Below are 24910 nucleotides of genomic sequence, written 5' to 3'. Positions count from 1 at the left end.
CATCCTCCAATAAACAGGTAACAGCTGTTCTTCAAGTTGGTCAGGTCATTTTTAGCCTCACCTTTTGCAAAGGGCAGCATAGCTTCAAGCTGCTGGGAAATGCAAGTCCTTCATCAAGCATAGAGGCTGAGAAGTCCCACATCCATTGCACCTGATGGAAAGGTTTCTTATTCTACTATGGGGCTCATGGCCTGGAGCTGCAGGGATACCTTTCTCAAGTGTGCTCCAGTAGCTCTCTAAAACCATGTTTGCTCTGGATGTGCTCCCACAGATCCCAGGATCCTGTGCTTCAGGCAGACAGGCTGCCCTCACTACAGCCGCTCCACTGAATCAGACCTCCAACTAGTTCTGGAACTCTGGCTTTGCAAAGGACCCTCATTTCGGGTGGTTCAGAGGGGCGCGGCGAGAGTATAGCTCTTTCTTTCTTGCAAGAGCTAAAGCCCAACCCGACTTTTTCAAAGGGTTAGAGGAGATGAGTCTCAGACACCTCGGAGGACAGAATGTCTATTTCTGCAGGTTCCTTAAGGCAACAGAGGAAGCTCCTCGGCCGCGGGAGTCGAGTTAATGAGCAGGTTATACAATATTCATTGTGTTGCGTTTAACTCTTCAAACAGAACGTCTAATTGCAAGAAGGAACAAAAGGAGTGAAATTACAGGCGTTAAGACAACAAAGCTGAAGGAGGACCCCTCTGTTGATAACCTGCCCGTCCGCTGCTTCCTGCGCCAACTGCACACTGACAGAAGGCGCAGTGGTCCCCGGCCTCATCAGGAATTCTTATTAGCTCGGTGGTGACTAAGACACTCTGTGATGCCACTGAGGGGCGGTTTTCCTGTCCCCTGCAGAAAGAGAGATTCGGGTAGATTCCACTTGAACCAAGACATAGCTGTTCACCTGTGGCTTTCTTCCTCTTCTTCCTCTTCTTCCTCTTCTTCCTCTTCTTCCTCCTCTTCTTCTTCTTCTTCTTCTTCTTCTTCTTCTTCTTCTTCTTCTTCTTCTTCTTCTTCTTCTTCTTCTTCTTCGTTTTTTTCAATACATGGTTTCTCTGTTTAGCTTTGGAGTCTGTCCTGGATCTCGCTCTGTAGACCAGGCTGGCCTCGAACTCTGTGAGTTCAGGAGCCTCTGCCTCTTGAGCGCTGGTATTAAAGGTGTGCACCACCATTGCCCGGCTCACCTGTCTTCTTGACATGCACTCTCCCCTCCATCGTCCCTGGCAATAGCACCTGCAGTACATTCACCAAAGGACCCTTCCTGTCCACTGGTGGCAATACCGGCAACACAGATAGCAAAGTCCAGCAGCCAGGGTCAGAGCCAGGGTGGCTGACAGGCAAATCGGGGTTCCTACCTGAGCAGTCCTGAGCTGGGTCTCCAGGTGGGCACCGGTTTCCTCTAGCTTCACTCCAGGTCTTACGCTGGCCTTGCTAAGGTATCCCACACCACTCTCTGCAGTTTCCTCTTCCAGTCCGTATTCCCTGTGCTCATATAAGAAGCTGACAGAGGGTCTGGATGCATCTGATGGGCTCCTGGATGTGCCAAGGGGATGGAAGTCAGGGGTTGGATTGGTTACCTCAGCCCCATTCCCAATGAAGGTTCAGGAGACCAGAAATGCTGAGGCTTGGAAATATAAGCAGTGTACAGAGCGGGCCCCATCACGGACCTTTAGAGACTGTCATATTGGCCTGCAAAAGAAAAATGAAGTCAAAGGAGCTGGTCTTCGCCTGATTTACAACTAGACTTGCAACTCGAGTTCCATAAAGACTCCCAGCAGCAGTTGAAAAGCTAGCCTCTCGCTTGCTGAAGAAGAATCAGAGTAAAGGACTAAGTAGGTAAGTATGCATCTGTAATTGATAGGGATGGGGTAGCTGTGAAAAACCCACTAGAGCATAGGGGCTACTTGCAAGGACAAATTTGGGTCTTTGAAGAGGCTTCCAAACCCAAGCAGAGGGTTATATCATTTCTGGTGACTATGAGCATTGAAGATACCTGCTTGTGGTAGGCCACAGCAGGGAGGACCGTTTATCCTTACCGTAGGTCCCAGTAATGTTAAGTGAGAATATTATACCATGTTTTAGTTTGAGACATTTGACTTCTGAGATGGCAAAGGGGAAGTAAGTCATGGGGTACGTGCTTTACATTGACCATTGATCTGGTACCACACACAGTATTTGGAGGCCAGTGTTATAAAAAGGGGAAGGAGGAGAAGGGAAAAAAGAAATTATTAAGCAAAGCTAAGTGGGAAAACAAAACACTGAAACCATCAATTTTCTACAATCGCCAATAACTTCAGAGACACTGCAGACGCTGGAAAGCTGGTATTGATCAGGACGAGGACACTCTGCATCCTACACTTGCTTTCTCTCTGGCTTCAGCTGCTCATCCATTAACCCTTTCCCAGCTGACACTTCCAGCTCTAGGGCCAAGTTACCAGGCCTCGTTCCCTGCCCACCATGCTCACTCTTTTTTTTTAATTTTATAATTAATTTAATTTTGCATATCAGCCACAGATTCCCTTGTCCTCCCTCCTCCCACCCCACACCCGCCCTCCCCCCAGTCCACCCCGCATTCCCATCTCCTCCAAGGCAAGGACTACCCTGGGGATTCAGCTCAGCCTGGTAGATTCAGTTGAGGCAGGTCCAGTCCCCTCCTCCCTTCATCCAGGCTGAGCAAAGTGTCCCAGCATAGGCTCCAGGCTCCAAAAACCCAGCTCATGCACCAAGGACAGGTCCCAGTCCCACTGCCTGGGGACCTCCTAAATAGTTCAAGCTAATCAACTGTCTCACTTATCCAGAGGGCCTGATCCAGTTCCATGGGGGCTCCTCAGCTATTGATTTATAGTTCATGTGTTTCCACTAGTTTGGCTATTTGTCCCTGTGCTTTTTCCAATCATGGTCTCGATCTCTTGCTCATATAATCCCTCCTCTTTCTTGCCGATTGGACTCCTGGAGCTCCACCTGGGACTTGACCATGGATCTCTGCATCTGCTTCCATCAGTCACTGGATGAGAGTTCTATCATGACAGTTAGGGTGTTCGACCATCCAATCACCAGAGTAGGTCAGTTTGGGCACTCTCTCAACCATTGCCACTAGTCTATAGTGGAGGTATCTTTGTGGATTTCTGGGGACCTCTCTAGCACTTTGATTCTTCCTATTCCCATGGGGTCTTCATTTATCATGGTACCTCTTTCCTTGTTCTCCCTCTTTGTTCTTGATCCAGCTGGGATCTCCTGCTTCTCTAAACTCTCTTTCCCCTGATCCTTGCCCTTCATTACCCGCCCCCCTCACATCCAGTTTGCTCATGTAGATCTCATCCATTTCTCTGTCATTGGGCGATCCCTGTATCTTTCTTAGGGTCCTCCATGCTCACTCTTACCTGTTAATCCTTATCCAAGGGCAGTCAAGTTTCCGAAGAATCAAAGCTTAGATCATCCTGAGCCCTAAAGGGGGGACTTGAAGGCGTGAAAGGGGTCATAACATATCTGAAGTGGAAAGCTGTTTTCTGTTGCTGCTGTGTGTTTTAGTGGAAGGAGATTTCCCTGGAATAAATCCCGAGTTACCAGAAAGGAGAGCTGGGGGAAAGGTATGAGAGAGTAGCAAAGAACTCATGAGTACTGCCTTTTGTTTAGTACTTAATACAAAAGTATACATTTACATTTGATATTAAAAGTATATTTCAGATGGTAAGTGTATTTTATGTATTGCACACATCTCAGCATTCTTTTCCCCGAGTTATTATCATACCTAGCTCTTCTAACCAGCATCTCTGCTTCTATGAAAATACATCATACACCTAAGGGCAAATTTGGCCACCACCTTTTTTTTGTCAGACTCCTAAACACCCAAGTGATTAGTACTGTCCAACTCAGTGGCTCACTCCATCAACTTTTACCTATGGTGGGTGCTTGGGATGGAAACAAAGCTGTATAGGGAGCCTTCTCTGAGGGTCACAAGCCTCTCTAACCTGTGGACATCCAGGGATGGTTATAAGGTTGGGTTGCTCCATCTTCCGGGTTGCTGGCCACTGCCGCTTCCAGTAGATGTGTGTGAAGATGACTGAGACAGAGTCTCTGCATCCCCAGGGAATGTTGTCACCCTAATGCTGGCAGGAGCAGTGTCTAGGATGCTCTCATCTTCAGCTCTTGTAAGGACAAAAGTAAGACTTCTGAGAATGTCTGTATTAGAGATAAAGGGGCACTGGGGATCAAGCAGAGAACTGAAGATACCCTGGAGAGACAGAGAGGGCATTTTGTCTGGTATTGGCTGGTACAAACATGTAGCATGAATCTTAAAAGTTCTTATTAATAAAATCAAACCTGGGGCCAGGCCGAAACTTCTCCTTAGCAAGCCTCCTAGGCTGACCTCAAACTTGGGATCCTCCTTCCTCTGCCTCCTTCAGTAAATCCAACCAGTGTGCTTCACCACAACTGACTGAGGGTAGCACGGGTCTGAGCAGGAGCCCACCAGGCAAGCAGCTTTTTCATGAATTCATACCACGAACTTTGGGCGCCAGATGTAGCATGAATCTTAAAAATTCTTATTAATAAAATCAAACCAGGGGCCAGTTATTGGGGTGAAATGCTGGATGGTCAGAGAGACAGAACAAGCCACAGCTAACCTCACCTGGCCAACTTCTTAGCTGGTCTTGTTTCCTCAGACTGGAAGCTTCTGTGTCCTCATCCCAATGGCTCTCAGCTGAACTGTGCTACTCAAAACCTAAAAGCTTAACCAGCCAAATGCCTCTAGTTTCTGGTCCTCATGCCTTATATACCTTTCTGCTTTCTAGCACCACTCCCTGGGATTAAAGGCTCGCTTTCTGGGATTAAAGGCGTGTGTCACCATGCCTGGCCGTTTCCAAAGTGGCCTTGAACTCACAGAGATCCAGAGGGATTTCTACCTCTGGAATGCTAGGATTAAAGGTGTGAGTGCCACCATTTTCTAGCCTCTGTATCTAGTGGCTGTTCTGTCTCTGACCCCAGATAAGTTTATTAGGGTGCACAATATTTTCGGGAACACAATACCACCACACAAACAACTATGATAACAGAGTATAGTGGAGACTCTAATGTGCTTTCAGGATGGTCATGAATGAGAGTCATTAAGAAGTGTCAACATTCAAACAATTGCCACATTAGTATAAACCCTGACAAGGTACCAAAGCACCTATTTCTTGCATCTTTTTAAGAGGAAGTCTCTTGCCTTTCTGGACTTGTGCAGGGAGTACAGGGAGCACTGGACCACTCCCTACCAAGACCTCCCAGCAAGAGACTGAAAATCATACTGGGCAGGAAGGGATAAAGAAAGAACAGTCGCCGGGCGGTGGTGGTGCACGCCTTTAATCCCAGCACTCGGGAGGCAGAGCCAGGCGGATCTCTGTGAGTTCGAGGCCAGCCTGGGCTACCAAGTGAGTTCCAGGAAAGGCGCAAAGCTACACAGAGAAACCCTGTCTCGAAAAACCAAAAAAAAAAAAAAAGAACAGTCACAGGACACATGAACAGAACAGCTGAGATCAGGTGGGCTGTTTTCCCTCTGACAGAGGGCACCAACCTCAGAACGTGTATTATGGGTAGCACAAGGTAAGAAATTTAGCTGGTCTCTGAAAACAGCAGGGAGGAGGTGGATATACATGCTAGTTTTGCACACATTGCTCAATGTTCATAAACATTTGTTTTTGCACACCACCATCAACAGTGACATTCCAACCATGTCTTCTAACAATACACATTCACTCAAGGCTTTCTCAGCTCCCCACAATTCCCTGTGAATTAGGAGAAAAGTACAACCCTGAAAATCAGATTAAAAAAAGGGCTTAGAACTTTCTGCCATAATATTAACACTGAGTTTCCCTTGTGGCAATAATGACTTCAGCATCTCCCTGTGTAGAGACAAAATCACTCCCTTCTGCTGTCTGACTTTCCATTGGCATCTAGCTAATGCTGTTGGGCAAATGGAGGGTTACTGGCTACCCTTTCAAATGTGAGGGCCCAGAGTAACAGAAACAGGGCAGGGAATGTGCAAGAACAAACTGCAGACAGAGATTATTGTTTGGATTCAAGCTCCATGCAGCCATTCCCGACCTTGGACAAGTGTCCTAGACAACTAGTTGTTTTTCTTTGCTTTATTTAAAAAGACTTCTTTTATTTAAGTGCATGTATGTGTGTAGGAGAGTTATATGTACATGCATGCTGGTGCCTGCTGACTCCAGAGGTGACGTATCCCCTGGATCCTGGAGACAGAGTTAGAAGGGGTAGTGAGGGCTAGAAACCAAACCTGTCTTCTGCAACAGCCACACACACTCCTAACTGCTGAACCGTATCTCTAGCCCTGATCATTAGTTTATTTGCAAAATGGGGCCAGTAACAGTAACATTTGAGGAGCAAAGTCAGATTAAAGATGTTGAAGCAAAAGAGAAGCATGGTTCTTGGCACACAGGCAGCAGGCATGGAAGGTCAACTGCAGTGATGACTAAAGTGACAAGCAGTGTTCTCGCAGAGTTGGTACAAGTGTCTTGGGCATTGCACAGCACTCTGAAAGATGAGGAAAACAGCATCCTAGCCCAGACACATAGTAAATGGACAGTCTGGAATTCCTGCCTGGACGCTTGTGCACAGGGTATTTCCCATAGGCCCACTACACAATACAATTGCTGTAGTGGCTAGAGACACAGAAATGAGCAGATCTAGAATTTTCTCTAAACCCACAATCTAGGAAGAGAAATCCTTGTGTGACCAATCTTAAAAATTTGATAGGATGAATGCTGGGTGGTGGTGGTACACACCTTTAATCCCAGCACTTGATAGGCAGAGCCAGGTTGATCTTTGTAAGTTTGAGGCCAGCCTGGTATACAGAGCAAGATCCAGGATAGGCACCAAAACTATACAGAGAAACCCTGTCTTGAAAAAACAAAACAACAACAACAACAAAAAATTGATAAGATGAGCAGAGCTCAAGAACAAATAGCCTTCCTGCTGCGGTAGTGTGAACAAACCCCTGTTGTTGATGGTCTTTTGCTCTTTTGGGGGCCCACCACCCAGCTCCCAAATAAATTACACACAGAGACTTATTATTACTTATAAATGCCCAGCCTTAGCTTCGATTGTTTCTTGCCAACTTTTCTTAACTTTAAATTATCCCATCTACCTTTTGCCTCTGGGCTTTTCCCTTTCTTTATTTCTGTATACTTTTCTTTGTTTCTTACTCTTTGTCTGTCCATGTAGCTGGGTGGCTGGCCCCTGATGTCCTCCTCCTCCTCTTGCTCTGTCTTCATTTTTCCCAGATTTCTCCTATATATTCTCTCTGCCTGCCAACCCCGCCTATCCTTGCTCTTGCCTTGCTATTAGCCAGTTCTTTATTAGACCATCAGGTGTTTTAGACAGGCACAGTAACACAGCTTCACAGACTTAAACAAATGCAACATAAACAAAAGTAACACACCTTAAAATAATATTCCCCAATATTTCCCCCTTTTGTCTAAATAAAAAGAAAGGTTTTTAACTTTAACATAATAAAACTATACACAACAAAAACAGTTATCAAGTAAGAATTAATTTACAATATTCTATTTGTAGTTAGCGTACTCAGAGAAAATAATGCATTATCTATCCTATCTTCATGAATCAAAAATTTTACACACCTAATTTACTTTCTATCATAACTAAGGAAAATGGCAACTATAACTATCTAGTCTTCAACTCCAGCAAAGACCCAGAAGGATTTAATATTGTCTTACAACAGAGACATTTGGCTGTCTACACAGTCAAAGTTCCTCTGCAACATTGGGGCATCCATCTTCAGCCTACAGGCCCAGAATATCTGGCAGACTCTTCTGTGAAGCAGGAAATTTGAAGGACTGTCTTGCCTTATTTTGTCAAAGTTCATCAGTCTTTTTCCTGTGTGTCCTGCATGTCCAGTCTGCACAGCACCTTGTCAGCAGTCAAAGGTAAGAGTAGTTTCATTGCCCAGTGGCTAATCTTGCCACAATGAAAGCAAATTCCATAAGGAGTTTCTTCAGTGCCCATCTTCTCTGAAGTAAATTAGTGCTGCCAGGAGCAGATGTGTCTCATTATCATGAAAAACCTTAAGTTAACCAAACATTTTAAATGCCATATTCTATAGGTCTTTAAAGTATTTGAAAACCATCTATCTAAAATATATCTATTTAACCTAGAAAACATACTTAACATATCTATAAATTTGATTGTTATAAATGACTAACCACTGACCTATGTTAATTGATTGACCTATATAGTTTATAATAATAGCTCTCAAAAACTAGAACTTTACCTTACATTTTTAAATGAATGACATAAGTATAATACTTTAAACAAGAGTAGAAACGTATAGATAATATGTTGTAACAAAAACAACCTTCAATTTGTATCAATACACAAAAAAATCCTTGAAACAAGGGTAGAAGCATATATACAGTGTAACAAAAATAACTTTAAATTTGTATCAATACACTATATTTCCCTAAATGATAACAAACATCCATAACCCACCAAATAACCAAAAGTCTCTCACACCCCTCTTGGGAATGTGGACATTGTGTTCTCCAAACTGCTTCCTGCTGTCTGTGAACAAAGTATCTTTAGGGTCTTGGACAGAAAATTTTGAGATAAGGGCCAAGTCCTGGGAGGACCAGCAGTAACCTTTACTGATAGATATTACCTGTCAAGTTTCAGGAGGTCTCACCTGATCACACTTGATTCATAGTAACCCTGTGGGAACAAAACTCAAAAGCATTTTTTATTTCCAATTTGACAAATATATTTTTTGACTTTTTACAAGTTAAGGCATTCCTAAAGTATATAGGCTGATTCATTTCAACAGTCCCTCTTTCAATTCCAGGTCTCTTTGCACCTGTCTTTTGCTTTTTTTTTTTTTTTTTTTTTTTTTTTTTTTTTTGGTTTTTCGAGACAGGGTTTCTCTGTGTAGCTTTGCGCCTCTCCTGGAACTCACTTGGTAGCCCAGGTCAGCCTCGAACTCACAGAGATCCGCCTGGCTCTGCCTCCCGAGTGCTGGGATTAAAGGCGTGCGCCACCACCGCCCGGCCTGTCTTTTGCTTTTTTAACAATCAAAAAATCAAAATCAACTCAATAACATACAGGATCCAGACTCCCTGTATATTTTCCATCTTACATGGCTTTTTTTCTTTTGTATTAATTACTTTTACTCTCTCTTTAAAGACTTTATTATTATTTTTGAACTATTCATTTCTTTCTATGACTATATCCTTTTTTTCTCCTTAAGCCTACACACATTGTTAAACACACTGTAACCTGTTTAGAGGTGTTTCTGTCTGGACCTCTTTTATTGTGTATCTTCTGCCCTTTTTGACCATATGAGCAAACTTTGAACTGCTAACCTACACCTGGATCCTACACATGCAGCTCTCAGCTGGCTCCACCTGCTTCTTGGATTGTGAAAAACCAATTCTGAAACTTGAGGCCAGTCAGGTTTGTCTGACCAGGAACTGCATTCAATCTTCCTAGAGCTCTAGAATGTCAATGTGTGCACTGTGGCAGGCATTTTTACTTAGTTCTTTGTTCCTACTTAACATACTGGCTGCTCAAGGGATTGCTGGCAGACAGAAACTCTTAAATAAGCCATACTCTCTCTCTTTTTTTTTCTTCAAGCTTTCTCAGGCCCTACAGAAATTCAAGCACCATGTTGGTATGCCAATATGATGTTGGTTGTTTTGGGGGACCTGCCACCCAGCTCCCCAAAAAATCATACACAGAGACTTATCATTACTTATAAATGCCCAGCCTTAGCTTGACTTGTTTCTAGCCAGCTTTCCTTAACTTTAAATTATCCCATCTACCTTTTGCCTCTGGGCTTTTTCCTTTCTTTATTTCTGTACACCTTTCTTTGTTTCTTTTTCCATGGCTTGCTGTGTAGCTGGGTAGCTGGCCCCTGATGTCCTCCTCCTACTCTTGCTCCTTCTTTTTTCTCAGATTTCTCCTTCTTTTCATTTTCAGCTCTTTATTAGACCATCAGGTGTTTTAGACAGGCAAAGTAACACAGCTTCACAGACTTAAACAAATGCAACATAAACAAAAGTAACACACCTTAAAATAATATTCCCCAACACACCCCACCTCTCCAGCTCAATAGGAGTAAGAGGTGGAGCCAGTAGGTGGTAAGTGAGTCCCCCAGGGATTCATGCCCTTGTGAAAGAGGTCTGGGTAAGTGAGTTTACTCCTTCATCCATGGGAGGATGTGTAGAAGGAACTATCTGGCCCTTATCAGACATGGAAGTGATCTTGGACCTCTCAGCCTCTAGAACTGTGAGAAATACCCTTCTATTGTTTATAAATTACCCAGAACAAAGCATTGTGCTGTAGAAGCCTGAATGGACTATGACATTTGCCTACCAAGAAGAATAGGAAAGTTTCACCAAAGAGCCATTTGAAATCCATCTCAGAAGTCATACAGATCTTTTAGAAAGCAGCCTAGTTAGGGATTGTCAGAGGGAAGGCACAACACACAATGTTGATCATACCCAATGGGGAGGGACAGGCCCCCAAAGTGTCCCGGGGGGCTGTGTGGGCAGATATGTTTCAGAAACACATCCACTCTTTCCCAGTTTCAAAAAGTTATAACTTTTACCTACAAAAATCTTATTAAAGAATTTGTTTCACTTATACCTGCTAGCACACCCACGAACACAGTCCTTTGTCTTGGAAGTCACTAGAGGCAGGACTATGAGTGGGGGGATGGGTGGCACCGTGTCACCCTGTTGACTACTCAGGCTGGCACCTAACACTACAGCGTAGTTCCAGTCTGCCAGCATGTCAGGCAGACAACCAAGGGGACAGGATTCCCACATGGAGGTGTGGTGTTTCTTCTAAAGTCTCACTCTCACTTTGTCCCTGTTAAAGCAGACCTGGTTAGGTTACAAGTTGTTATTGGTAATGGTCAGGAAAAATACTGAACAAAGGAGATTAGATTCAGGGATCTTGTTCTAAAAAAATGGAGGGGGGGATATAGAAATAGGATAAAAGGGTAGATTGTTGAATCTACTTTAATCCAAAAAAGTAACTATTAATCTTACATATTTTACATTGGTATGGATTTTTATATATTGATACAAATTTAGGATTATTTTTGTTATACTGTGTATATGTTTCTATTTCTGTTTAAGATATTTTTGTATATCTTATAGTTATGTTAGTTATGTTTTCTAGGTATACAGAGATATATTTCAGATAGATAAATGGTCTTCAAACACTTCAAAGACCTACAGAATATAGCATTTAATATGTTTAATAACCTGAGGCTTTTTAGGATCATGAGAAATGTCTGCTCCTAGCAGCACTGATCTACTTAAAAGAAGATGATAAGTATGGTGGTATTTTATTTGTACTGAAATGTGATTTTAATTGTACATTAATAAATAAAGTTGCCCGGGGGTCAGAGCTATTAGAGCCATAGCAAAAGCTGGGCAGTGGTGGCGTACGTTTGTAATCCCAGCACTTGGTAGGCAGAGCTAGGTAGATCTCTGTGTGTTCAGAGATACAGCCAGCATTGGAGACACACGCCTTCAATCTCAATACCAACCATAGAAGACCTGGAGGTCTATACAGACAGGCAGTGACGAGGTGGTCATGTGGTTGGGTTTACAACCAATGAGAAGGCAGAACTGAAAGTCTTTATAAAGACTTTAACACAGGAAGTAGCTCTCTTTCTTGGCTGAAGAGGCTAGCTTCAGCAGGAAGGGTAAGGCTCTTAGCTCTGATCTCTTGGCTTTCTTCTTTGCATTGGTTCTGTGTTTCTTATTTAATAAGACGGTTGGTTATATCTACAGATAAGTATTGAAGAACCTCCCTATGGTGTTTGCTTTCTTTCTTGCAAAAGCTAGCCGCTGGGCAAAGAAACTTCCCTTGCCTCAATTGCTGACAATATACCATCCAAACTGGATTAGCAGGATGCAAGAAAAGTGACTGCTGAACTTTGCCAATGCAAGGTAGGACAGTCCTTCAGAATTCCCTACTTTACAGGAAAGTCTGTCAGATATACTAGGTCTGTAGGCCAGAGCTGGATGCCCCAATGTTACAGAAAAACCTAGGGTAACTGTCCAGGTAGCCAGATGTCCCTGTTGTTGGGTAACATTTTACCTTCTGGGGTCTTTGATCAAGTTAAAGACTAAATAGTTAAATTTGTATTTTTTCTTAGTTATGATAAAAAGTAAATTAGGTATAAAACTTTAGACTCACAAAGATAAGATTGGTAATAGAGTATTTTCTCTAAAATTTCCAAATGCAAATGGACTGGATATTGTATTGTATAATTCTTACTTAATAACTGTTTCATCGTATTTGATTTTACTATGTTAAAGTTAAAACCTTCCTTTTTAATTAGACAAAAAGGGGGCAATGACGTGGAATAATCTTTCTGTACACTGTAAATATGTATTGCTCTAATTGTGAATAAAAAGCTGATTGGCCAACAGCTGGGCAAGGTGAGATTGAGTGAGACATCCTGAGACAGAGAAAATCCTGGAATGAAGAAGGGCAGCATCAGAGGTGTCAAGAGCAGATGCAGGGAGAAACAAGATGAGTGTGCTGTACTGAGAAAAGGTACCAAGCCACGTGACAAAGCATAGATAAGAAATATGGGTTAATTTAAATCTGAGAGTTACCTAGTAACAAGCCTGAGCTATTGGCCAAGCATTTATAATTCATATTCAGCCTCTGAGTTGGTTATTTGAGAACTGGTGGACAGGAAAACTCTGCCTACATGGTTATACTTGGAATTGGAATGTAACATTTGCCTGACTTGTTGACTAAGATATGCCATTTTAAAGAGGTCAGGTTTGCAGGGTTTGCTCTAGCAAATGCTCTGTGTGGTCTTTGCTCTGTTTTTAGGAGTATCTTAGTGAGAAAAGCTGGAGGATCTGTGCTGATCAACAAAATCAGAAAGGTTTGGGGGCAAAAACAGGGAAAGGAGGATTGGCTGCTACTGATATTGTTAGGGTTTGTGAGAAGTCCCATAAAAGACCACCAGTCACATATGCAATCAACAAGAGTATTTAATAAAAAAAAATTCAAAAAAAAATTTCAGCATGCAGGGGTCAATCATCTGACAAAATGGTGACCTGAGAGCATCTCGCAGACTCCTTTTAAGCACAGCTAAGGGAATTCCAGCTGTGGTTAAGTGTACTTTGAAGTGATTGAATATAGACTCTTACTGGTACAGGAATCATTTTATGATTGGCTCATGACATCTGGTCAGCAACTGTGGTTGCAGTGTCAACAAGGATCTATTTGACTGAAAATAGCAAGAACAGTTCCTGGTTGTGGCCAGGTAGGACCCTGATTGGCTACCAGACTGGATGTACTTCCTAAGAGTCTGACTGAAGCCAGACATGAGTCAACATAGGACGGTGGGTTAATATGGGGCTGAGCAGTTTCCCCAGCCCTATTTTCTTTTTCAGATGGGGCATTGCTGTTGCACTATAGCTGAGCCCAAATTCCTGGGCTCAGCAATCCTCCTGCCGTAGCCACCTAGTAGGTGGGACCACAGGTGAATGCCACCCTACCCACCTTGTTCTGCCAACCTGCTAGAGAATATGGCACTGAGAGTGGGGACAGGAAAGTGACTGTTTGTCTATCTGCCTCTGCTCCTTCACTCTGTCTATCCCCTTCTCCTTTGCTACCCACACTTTTACAGAGGCCAGTTAAGATTCATCTGCACCAGAAAGAAGGGGAATATTACATTCCAGGACTGAGGATGATGGCCCAGGGAGGCTGGGGACAGGATTCTGCTCTGGCTACTCTCTCCACAGGCTTCCTAGTGTAGTCAGCCATGCGGACCCAGCACCTGTTCTAAAATGCAGATGTGGGAAGAGGAATCTGAAAGGGACTCTGCACCCCAAACTAAGTGGGCTTGGTTACTGAAGGGGTACACTGTGCTCTCTTACAGGAATCTAATGTCCCCCACAGGCTGGGCAGGGGCTTTCCACATGAAAAGAGCTTCCTTTTTGGGAACTTGTCAATGAGTGACAGTGTCTGCCTCTTCAGAACAACTCATCGGTTTAAAATGGCGAGGAGCGGAGACAAAGGTGCCAGCTGTCTGGTCATCAGCCACTGTGCATGCTTGCAGAAGGAACCCCATGAAGTCTTGACTGTTCTCACACACACTGCACCAGAAAGCAACAGTTCAGTATGGCAGGCTCTACTCAGTCCCACTGCTACTTCAAGACTAGGAGTGCAAGTCCACATCTTAAGAACCAGCAACTCATTAGTGGGGAAGACTGAACTCTCATTTTGTGCCAAAATAAATTCCATTTGCATAAAAAGGTGCATAAAGGGCTGGAAAGATGACTCAGTGGTGAAGGACAATTGCTGCTCTTGTGGCAGGGGTTCCATTCTCAACACTCATGTCAAACAGCTTAAAACAGCCTGTAACTCCAGTTGCAGAGGATCTGATGGCCTCTCTGGACTCATGGGCACCTGCAAACATGGGGTATAGTCACACACACACACACACACACACACACACACACACACACACACACACACGGGGGGGAAATATCTTTAAAAGATATGTAAAAATATACTAAAACCCCTACAAGCATTAGTTTTGTTTTCTTTTTAAAAAATATTGAAGTTAAGAATCTCTTTAAGCACAACTCATTTGCCATAACAGAAAAGCAAAATAAAACAGTGTTTTTTGTTTTGTTTTGCTTTTTCAGAATAATTTAGTTTTCATTTATTTATTTTTTATCACTTTATTGCAATCAACCCACACATGAAGACATCACGCAGCTAGTTAAAGGAAGTCATTGATACAGACACTTGCCTAGTACCACACTCTGCATCTCAGCAAAGTTCTATACAGTGAGATCAGCCATTCTAACGCCATAGAACTTAGCCTGGGGTTTTAAACTTTATCAATTTATTATGTTTTATGCACACACAAAAAGGAAAAAAATATAACATAGTTCAAACTAGAAAACCAATGAGAATAAAGTTTGTTATATTAAAAAAATGAAAGTAGATGAAATCAAAAGACAAACAATGGGCTAAGAAAACTATTTGTAACATATAAGGCACATAATATATAAGAAATAGCTGAAGACATATCTCAGAGGTAGAGTCTTTGCCTGGCTCATGATATGTATAGAGGTAGAGTGATTAGAGTTATTATACTTAAGAAAATTAATATACATATATACATATATAAGTATAAATATACAAAGTTTAATCTCCCCTAAATGATGAAATGGCATAAACAGAAAATATAATAAGCTCAGACACCATTTAAAAAGTATTTATGGGCCAAGAAGATGGCTCAGCAAATAAAGGTGCTTGCTGCTAAGCCTGATGACCTAAGTTTGACCCCTAGAACCTAAATGGTAGAAGAACCCACTCCTGCAAGTTGTCCTCTGACCTCCATACTCACACATGCATGCACTCAGACACACACACAAACGTAATAAAAAAAAAGTATTTATAAACAAGGTGCTATTTTTATCTATTATATAAGCAAATACTAAAATTGTGTTTTTTAAACTAAGATTGGCAGGACTATGGAAAAACTACAGTACTTGTTCACAAGCACTAGACCTCTAGAGGTTTTAACTCTCTACAGGTGAGTTAAAGACATCCTCCATACTTAAAATGAAGTTCTCTTTGATGCATGCTAGAACATCAACAGCCCTGAAAACAGAACTGAAGAAAGTCAGAAGCAAAAATGGCGTGTTATGTGATTTCACCTATGTGAGATACCTGGCCCACCCAAACTGAGGGACAGAAGGAAAGATCCAAGGTTATCAGGAGCTTTTTTGCTTGTTAGTTAGTTAGTTAGTTAGTTAGTTAGTTAGTTAGTTAGTTAGTTAGTTAGTTAGTTTTGAGAAGGCCAGGCAAATACCATGACAGGCTCCTAAAAATTCAGTTAAGAAGTAGGCCTTGACCAGGCGGTGGTGGTGCATGCCTTTAATCCCAGCACTTGGGAGGCAGAGCCAGGTGATCTCTGTGAGTTCGAGGCCAGCCTGGTCTACAGAGTGAGATCCAGGACAGGCACCAAAACTACACAGAGAAACCCTGTCTGAGGGGGAAAAAAAAAATAGTAGGTCTCATTTCCTACCTCTTGAAACTGAACACGCAGTTTCTGAGGAAGCCATGAGCCTAGGGCAACCATTCTTCCACTGTAGTAGTTCAAATTACTCAGGGTCAGAGAATCTGAGCTTGCTTTACCCAGCAGGGCTGCATAAGGAGATGATTTGGCCATGGGCGGGTTTACCAGGTGTTTAGAAGGGTCTACACTTGGCTGTATGGTGTGTTTTGATCTTGCAAAGGGGAGGTCTTTTGCCCCACCCCTTGGCATTGTTATAAAAAGCCCTTTTCAATAAACGATGAGGCTGTTGAGTAATGATCTAGGCCCTACCAAAGCTATCCTGTGTTTCTGTATTTCTCCTCATTGTCTAGGTCTCTCTTTTTATCTGATATTTTCTCTTCCGCTCTCCTCTCATAAGAACCCTTCAATAGGTGGGAGCAGGTCGGAGCTGGTCACCCAGCAGTCTCACACAAATGGCGCCCAGTGTGGCTTAGGTACAGAGGATAGAAGAGAGGGGGCACCACAGGCTGAGGGGGCATTTCCAGTAATGAATTAAAGGAGGCGGTGATATTTGTTCTTCAGGAGTAAAATTGTAAATATAAAGCAGAGTGGTTAAAATTAAGCTGCAGCAAGTAGTTAAAGTTAGGTTACAGCAAGTATCTCTCTCTGTCTCTGTTTCTTTCTCTCAATCTCTGTCTACTAAATTAGGTCCAAAAATGGTAGTATAAGTAAGTTATAAAAGTTTTGTAAAGTTTAGTTTGAGAAATGTAGACTTAAGTATATTAGGGTAGAATAGGCTTTAGGCATAGGGATATTGTGAAGACTTAGGTATAACAGAACTTAGGGTAGAGTAGTTTTTCCTCTGAGCCCAGACAGGATCTGGGACACAGAAAGTAGCATCCAGGACTGAGCAGACACTGTGAACCTGGCAGTCTGAGAATGAAAAGCCGCTTCAGAGACTGCCAGCTTCAGAAAGCAAGCAGCAGCAGAGTGTGAGCAACTGCTACAGCCAGGTGTCAGTGGCTGAGACCCTTGGGGCATCGTCTCAGAGGCAGCAGATAGCAGTCAATAACCAGTGTAGGCCAAGGGGTTCTTCATGCTTTCTGCCATGGTGGGGCCATGGCAAGGAGAGCACAGTCAGCCAGGGTGCTTGTGAGAGCCCTGGAGAGACATGGCTTGAGGCTACACTCAACCTTGGCAAGCCAATATGCTGCAACTGGAGAGGTAAATGGCAGGCAGTGGTGGCAGCTTGGAATGTAGCAGAGACTTTAGACCCCAGTGGCCTTGGAGCCCAGCAGAGATGCTGCAGGAGAGGCAACCTCAGTGAACAGTGGAAATCCTGCAGAGACAAGGCTGCTGCCCCAGGCAGAGAAGCAGCATCAGTGACTGCAGCAGAGGCCACAGCTGGATGAGCAGCTGAGACGTGCCCCTGCATGGAAAGTCAGGCCCACGAACTGCTGAGATGAGGCAGAGCTGAGCTCCAGGCTGAAAAGCTGAGACACTGGAAGCCAAGAGCAGCCTGAGCTCCCAGAGGCAGGATATGGCTGAGCATGGAATTGCCATGGGGGCATTATTCGGCCATACAAGAAGGGCAGTATGCAGAGGACCCCCAGCAAAGCAGGTAATGGAACCAAGGTACAGTGGCCACTACTGGCCGAGGCTGGGTTTCCTCCTGGACCTGAGGTGCTGCTTGAAAGCTGTAGGTCATAGCAGGGGGTGGCATTCAGGTATGCAGTGTGAAGTGCAAGAGAACCCTCAGGGTCTCAGGACACTGGGGTCCTGGGCAGATGGGCTGGTTATGGGAGGCACAGGCAGACTGGGACTGCGGAAGCTGAATGGAGCCAGCAGCAAAAACTGCAGTTTGTTTGCTAGTGGTTCATGCTGGCTGTATGAAGATGTCTTCCCCAGCTAGTTAGCAGCTTTTTTCCTGGAGCAGCTTTTGCCTAGGGGAAGGCTAACTGAAAGAGTCTTTGTAGCTGAGAGTGAGGCTTCAGAGATACTGGTTTGAACTGAATTATTGCAGTCAGTGGAACTCTAAGACTGGTATCAGAACTGACTTTTTGAACTTTTCAAACTTAAGAAATGGGATGGACATGAGTGATTCAATTGCAATGGGACGATTTTTATTTCACCTATGCATATAGTATATATACATTATTAACTATGACAACTTAAGAACTGTTTTATGGAATTGTTTTGTGTATGCATATGTGCTTTATTAACTGTGGTGACTCACAAACTATTTGGTGTAGAAATGGAACTGTGCGTGTAGAAATGAAGAAATTTGTTTTTTCTACCCAGGCTCAAGATGCAGCATAAAAAATTATAAAGAAAAGGGGAAGTTAATATTCCTCAGTCCCTTTAATTAAAAAAAAAATTTCTTGTTCTTTGAATGGGTTAATGTTAGCCTGTATTAATGTAACCTATGTTTTGTTAGCAAGAAATGTAAAAAGTTCTATTAAGAAATTGCTTTTGGATGTTTGCTAAAGTTTGTAAAGTATAAATAGTTCTATTAAGAGTTTACTTTTGAATGTCAGTTTGTGAGAATTGTAATTATGTATAGTAATATTCATGCTAGAATTATTATGTTAACCTGTTAATGGTGGTGCTAAGGAGTCCTTAGATTTGATGCAGTTGCATCAGGAGTTTATTGGTTTTTGAAAAAGGGCTTGGTGCAACTAAGACTGCTATAGATATCTTAGACCCTTTCAAAAAGGCCGTTCCATCTTTATCATTCTCTACTACTTTACTAGGAGGCCTAGCAGCCATAAGGAGCAGGAGTATTGCTATAATTACTACAGCTATTTGCAAGTTCTTGGAGGAAAAGTAGCTTCAGAGTTGCACATAGTTAAGCTCTGTACCCTCACTTTAAAAATTTATTTTATTAATAAGGGGGAGCCCAAATTACTCAGGGTCAGAGAATCTGAGCTTGCTTTACCCAGAAGGGCTGCATAAGGAGATGATTTGGCCACAGGCGGGTTTACCAGGTGTTTGGCTGTACAGTGTGCTTAATCTTGCAAGGGGGAGGTCTTTTGCATCTCCCCTTGGCATATTATAAAAAGCCCTTTTCAATAAAGGACAAGACTGTTGGGTATTGACCCAGCTCCTCCTGAAGCTATCTTGTGTTTCTGTCTTTCTTCTCACCATCTAGGTCTCTCTTTCTGATATTTTCTTATCCCTCTCTCCTCCACCTAAGAACCCTTCAAAAGGTGGGAGTAGGTTGGAGATGGACTCCCATGGACTCCCACATCCAATGTCCCTAACAACAAGGATGAGGGGAATTGCACATACCAGGGCTGAGCCAGTCCCCACAGACAGGAGCTCAAGGTAATAACTAAATAAGGACGGAGCCTGGAACTTGTCCAGGCTTGCCCCAAATGGGAAAACTGTAGCCTTAAAGAGCCCCTGCTAACCCTAGCCAATTAGAATGTACTAATATGATTGACACTCATATAAGCTAATTGTATCTGGGATGACCTAACTATTCCTGAAACTCCCCTTAGCTGTGTATAAAAGAGCCTGCAAGCTTCTCTCAGGGTCGCCATTTTGCCTTTGAGTGAGATGTGTGGCCCCAGCATGCTGGTACCATTATTATCAAGATAATAAACACTCTTGTTGATTGCATATGTGGATGGTGGTCTTTTGTGGGACTTCTCTAGGACCATAACAAGTTTGTTTATTTATGCTGGAGATTGAACTCAAGGCCTCCTTGATGCTAGGAGTATTTTATTTTTAATTGTTTTTACTGCAGCTATCTACAGTATGGACCTGATAATATGGTACACATAGAGAAATAGTTACTATACTTAAATAACACTTTCATCTACTGAAGGATTCATTGATGAATCAATTTTAGTGAAAAGTGAGAAAAAGCATATTTTACATACACATGATACATAAAGACTGTTCAGAGTCAACACACTAGTTATCTACGATAAGATATATTTGTTCTTACAGAAATGACCAATAATCTTTTGTAATGTCAGTCAGTTGTGGTCTCTTCTCTAATAATGATTATTGTCAATACAGACATTAGTCATTGTGTGGTTTCCATGATACAAAAACTGCATGCTTTCTTTTAGCTAAATAATTGTTTTCTGGGGCTCAGCCACATTGTAATCAGGAAGCCCCTTCTTGGGGAAACACACTTGGTACTTTCCAGTAGGACTCAGCTCCTGTGAGTCCTTGTGGAAACACACATACCTGGAATCTTGTTTCCTGGCAAGTAGGAAGCCCTGCTGGAGTGGATGGTAATTTGGTGGGTGCTGGGTGCTAGGTGTACATGTGTCTGGGCCACATGTCTTCACAGGCCATGATGCTGGAACCATGGGGAAAGGCAGCTGATCAGGAAGCCAGGAAGAGGGTCGCCAAGCCCAGCTTGTGAAGGCAGCTAGGATTCTCATCCTGCCCTTTTCTGAAATGTGACAAATAATGGTCTTAGTTCCTATCCTATTGAAGAAAATGGTGTGAGGTCCTCGGACATGGCTGGCCTGAATCTTAGAATCTCTTAGTTCTGAGGTAATTTTAGTATTGCTTCCCAAGGACAAGATCAAAAGTATAAGCCTGGTTATGGGAAGTGTTTCATTTCTAAACACTTGAAATTTTTTTCTTGTTTTTGTTGTGTGTGTGTGTGTGTTGTGTATTTATACTTGTGTGTCCACATCTGTACACACAAGTACATGTATAGGGACCAAATGTCAACATGAAGTATCTTTTGCTAATTCTTCCCCATCTTTCCTTTTTAATACCTCTCATTCATCCCCACAGCTCCCAGTTTGCCTAGAATGGCTGACCTTCACACTTTGGGGATTGACCTGGCCCTCCCCTTCTGTTACAGTTTCCTCTGAGATCAAAACATTCCATCCTGCAGGAAGTTCCTTAAGCACGAAGGTAAACAACTAAAAAAGGAAGTCCCTGAAACTGACCAGATTCACTAGCCCCCCACCCTGCCAGAGTAAGCAATAAAAGTTGAGAGTCCCTCTCAGATGTGAAAGAAGCTGAGTTGCAAAGACATTCACAGGAGAAAAGTTGAGAGACCAGACCAGCTGCTGTGAAGAGGTTCAGACCAACTGAGTCACCTGGAAAGGACACTGTCCCACCTGTTGTGCTGCCTGCAGACTGTGCAGTATGCTCCAGGTCTGTGAACTGATACCCACGCTGTGGTGGGCTGTGGCGATACAGCTGTCTTTGAGTCATTTCTGCTCCTGTCAGTAACCTCTCACCCATATTCCTATAAGTAGCCCCAACAAAACTCATGGGTTCACCAAGGTCGTCTGGTGTACGTTCCCTATTTGGGGGGATTGATGTGTGTGTTGAGTCTCACCAGTGAAAGTTTTGTCACATACTACTACCACCCACACTAGCTCTGCATTTTCAGGGGTTCTAGAATATTCAGGGCAATCTTTGGCATTAAAACACACTTTTTACTTTTTGATAATCCCATGTCTGTTGCTGGAGGGGGTGAGAAGGTACAGTGTCAATAACACAGACACCAGGAGTCAGATAAAGGCAAACAGCAGACTCTTTTATTCCGAAATGGGGAACGCCTTATATACCCTCCTCCCAGTACCCAGGATGTGTTCTGATCTGGTGGTATTTAGTGGTCGTCCCTCATTGGCTGGGCATGATCAGGATCTCTGGGTGCCTGCTGCTAGGTTGGCTCATAAGGAAGTACGTCATGTGCATGCTTTGGCAACTGGCTTGAGCCAATTTCCTTGACCCTATGAGCCTGTCCTACTACACATGCCCAGGCATTGTTAAAGTTTAGCTATTATTTTTTCTTTTCTTTTCTTTTCTTTTTTTTTTTTTTTTTTTTTGGTTTTTCAAGACAGGGTTTCTCTGTGTAGCTTTGCGCCTGTCCTGGAACTCACTCTGTAGCCCAGGCTGGCCTCGAACTCACAGAGATCCGCCTGCCTCTGCCTCCCGAGTGCTGGGATTAAAGGCGTGCGCCACCACCGCCCAGCTTGGCTATTATTTTCAATGAAAGGCAATGGCCTCCCCTTTAATAAGTAGGTCAAAAGGCAAAAATACATTCTAAAAAACTAGCAATCTAGCTATGACAATAGTAGATGAAGAAAGCAATCCACAGGACCCACATAGCATATCCTGTATGAACAGTCACCTCCAGGATCAGGGTTAAGGTGAGTGCAGTAGACAAGAAAGTGACCTCCTACACTCATCTTGAGCCCTTCAGACAGCACCTTTTCTTGATAGCCTTGTTCTCCACCAGGTTCTATCAGTCAAAACCTCTGATCCCCATGGGACATGACCGGAGCTTGCTAGGAATTATCAGAGAGTGCCTAGTAGAAGAAGGAGCAATCTCAGGGGAGGCACCCAAAACATTGGCCATCTTTTGTCATCAGGTCCCCTGGAGAATGTCTAGATCCCTTGTTGGCAGCAGAGTTTTCTTTCAAAAAGCTTACAAAGAAGAGAATTAAGGACACTTCCAGCCTTAGATCTAGAAAGCATGTCTAATCATCTGTTTCCATGAACCTTGAAAAACCATGCACTCACCTGGGCACACACTGTTCTTCAGGCTGGGTGGGACAGCTCCCAGGTGGAGTTGCACAGACACACCCTATAAAGTCTTTTTCCCCTCCCCCCAGTCTTTCCTCAACAGGAAGCCCAGCAGCTGTGATCATTAATCCTTAGTGCCAACAGGAACCATTCTTCTGTGTCTAAATCCAACCTAAATTACATGACTTTTCTCTAAAAGCATATTCAGACCCTCAGTTTCTAACCATGGCTTCACTCAAGACTGGGAGAGGAGCTAGAAAGAGCTGGGGCTAGTCTTACACATGCCTGGTGTTGTCATTTATTTTGGTAGATATCTCCATCTTGGCTTTTCCACCAAAGAGAGGATGTTTGAATCTAACACATGGCAACATTCTCTGCTTCCTGAGTCAATGTGGAGGTGAACAAGTTACTTCTGGGACTAACACCCAGCAGCAAAGCTTGGCCCTAAAAAAATCTCACTTAGAGTATTCTTTCCACATGTATTATACTAGAACTGGAGCTCACAAACTTTAGAAATCGCCTGAGCTGGGCATAGTGGCTCATGCCTGTAACCCAAGCATTCAATAGGCTGTAGTAGAAAGATGTCTAGTTAGAGGCCAGTGTGGGCTACCTAGCAGGACTGATTGCCTCAAAAAACAACACAAAACAAGCTGGGTTTTTAAAACATACTTTTAATCCCAGCACTCAGGAGAAGGAGGAGGGTAGATTTCTGATTTTGAGGCCAGCCTGGTCTACACAGTGAGTTCTAGAACAGTCAGGGCTATATAGAAACCCTGTCTCAAAACCAAAACCAAACCAAAACAAAAATAACCAAAACCAACCCAGAATCACCTCCAGTAATAGCATGGAGCCTTAGCTTAGTAGTTCTCAAAATGGGTTCCTGGGGCTACACAAGTACCAGCATCGTCATTGCAGCTGTGAGAGAGGCTGAAGAGGAGTGACTGGGGTGTTGGTAGGTAGCCTTGGTAGGATTTGGTATTTCATGGACTGCAGGGTGTCACTGAGAGAATCCTGGGATTGATGGTAAGAGTGACATGGAGTGGGAAACATGCTCCAGAGAGTGTCTTATCACCAAGCATCTAGTCTCCACCTCAGAAAGTTTTAAGAGACTATAAACACTCAGGGAATTTGACCTTCTGTGACCTAGGACTGCAGGACTTCTCCTACACAGAAACCAAATACATCAAATGCAGAGCCTCTGAGTTCCTGTCCCACAAGGACGGAGGAAATCTCAATCCTTGCTAAATCATGACAAAATTGAAGAGGTCTAAAAAGTTCGGGGAAGAGCCTTCCATCACCGCTATGCACCTTCTTTTCTAAGTTCACGTGGTCGGTCACCTGGAGACTGCATGAAGACTCCTGTGTCAAATGGAGCCTAAAGTTTGTAGCCCACTCTTCACTCAGGTGATACTTCATCTCACCATTCACTCAGGTGACATTGTTTTTTTTAGAAACTAGAAGATTACCTCTAGACACAGCTTATGATGTCTGTCATTTCCACACTTTTTACCGGCTGACAACAAATAAACAAATAAACCTAGAAAGCAACTCTACATGAATGCTGAAAAGAAAGAGAATGAAGGCACATGTGCAACAAATTTGCCTATGTGTCTTGGAAAAACTAAAACTTATAAAACTAATGCCACTCATTTTAGGGTATCTATGTACTGACTATGTTAGAAATAGTTCATATGCAACCAGTGCAAAATATTATTAGCAAGATATTTTGTACTTTTTACATAGTAGTCTTTGACATTTCAGTATCAAATATTTTTTTAAAAAAAGATTTTTTATGTGTATGAGAGTTTTGCCTACATGTATACATTCATAAAGTCCCATGGAGCCAGAACTCCTAGAACTGGAGCTAAAAGGAGCTGTGAGCTGCCATGTGGGTGCTGGGAACTGAACTCCAACCCTCTTCAAGAAGCAAATGCTCTTAACCACTGAGCCACCTATCCAGGTCCTCATTATATATCTTTTACTTGTAACACATCTCAGTTCAGACTAGCCGAATGTCAAGTGCTCAGGAACCACACTTGGTAGGTGATAGCACCAGTGTGTGCCAGACAGAGTGGGTAAGCACTGGTGAAGGGTCAGGTCTGATGCTGCAAGATTCCACATGCAAGATGTGTAAGGTCAGGAACTATGTCCGAAGACTAAAACAGCTAATATAACAGTACGTGTGTACAGTGCTTACCTGGAGCAAGAGCTAGTCCAGAGAGTAGCTAGTAAGTCACCTCACTGAAGCAACAGCCAATAATGCAATGCTGTCACTCCATTTCATAGGGGGTCCTGACTTCCAGTCCTCCCACATCTTGTTCCAAATTCAGAACTTTT

At 43.1% G+C, this 24910-nt stretch overlaps 1 protein-coding gene across 1 annotated transcript; it reads right to left on the bottom strand.

The window, feature by feature from the left end:
* Window positions 1-1168: 1168 nt before the first annotated feature.
* On the bottom strand, window positions 1169-21839 carry Reeld1 (reeler domain containing 1). The gene is given in 8 exon segments (XM_052729548.1): window positions 1169-1249; window positions 1251-1565; window positions 1726-1792; window positions 3885-4327; window positions 14003-14138; window positions 20257-20332; window positions 20335-20427; window positions 20430-21839. Coding segments are annotated over 8 exon segments (1242 nt in total). The 5' UTR covers window positions 20461-21839.
* Between the last annotated feature and the right edge of the window lie 3071 nt (window positions 21840-24910).

The sequence above is a fragment of the Peromyscus californicus genome, unplaced genomic scaffold (genome assembly GCF_007827085.1).
Source record: "Peromyscus californicus insignis strain IS unplaced genomic scaffold, ASM782708v3 Scaffold_8__1_contigs__length_139910024, whole genome shotgun sequence".
NCBI lineage: Eukaryota > Metazoa > Chordata > Mammalia > Rodentia > Cricetidae > Peromyscus > Peromyscus californicus.
This window is presented reverse-complemented; position numbering and strand designations above follow the sequence as displayed.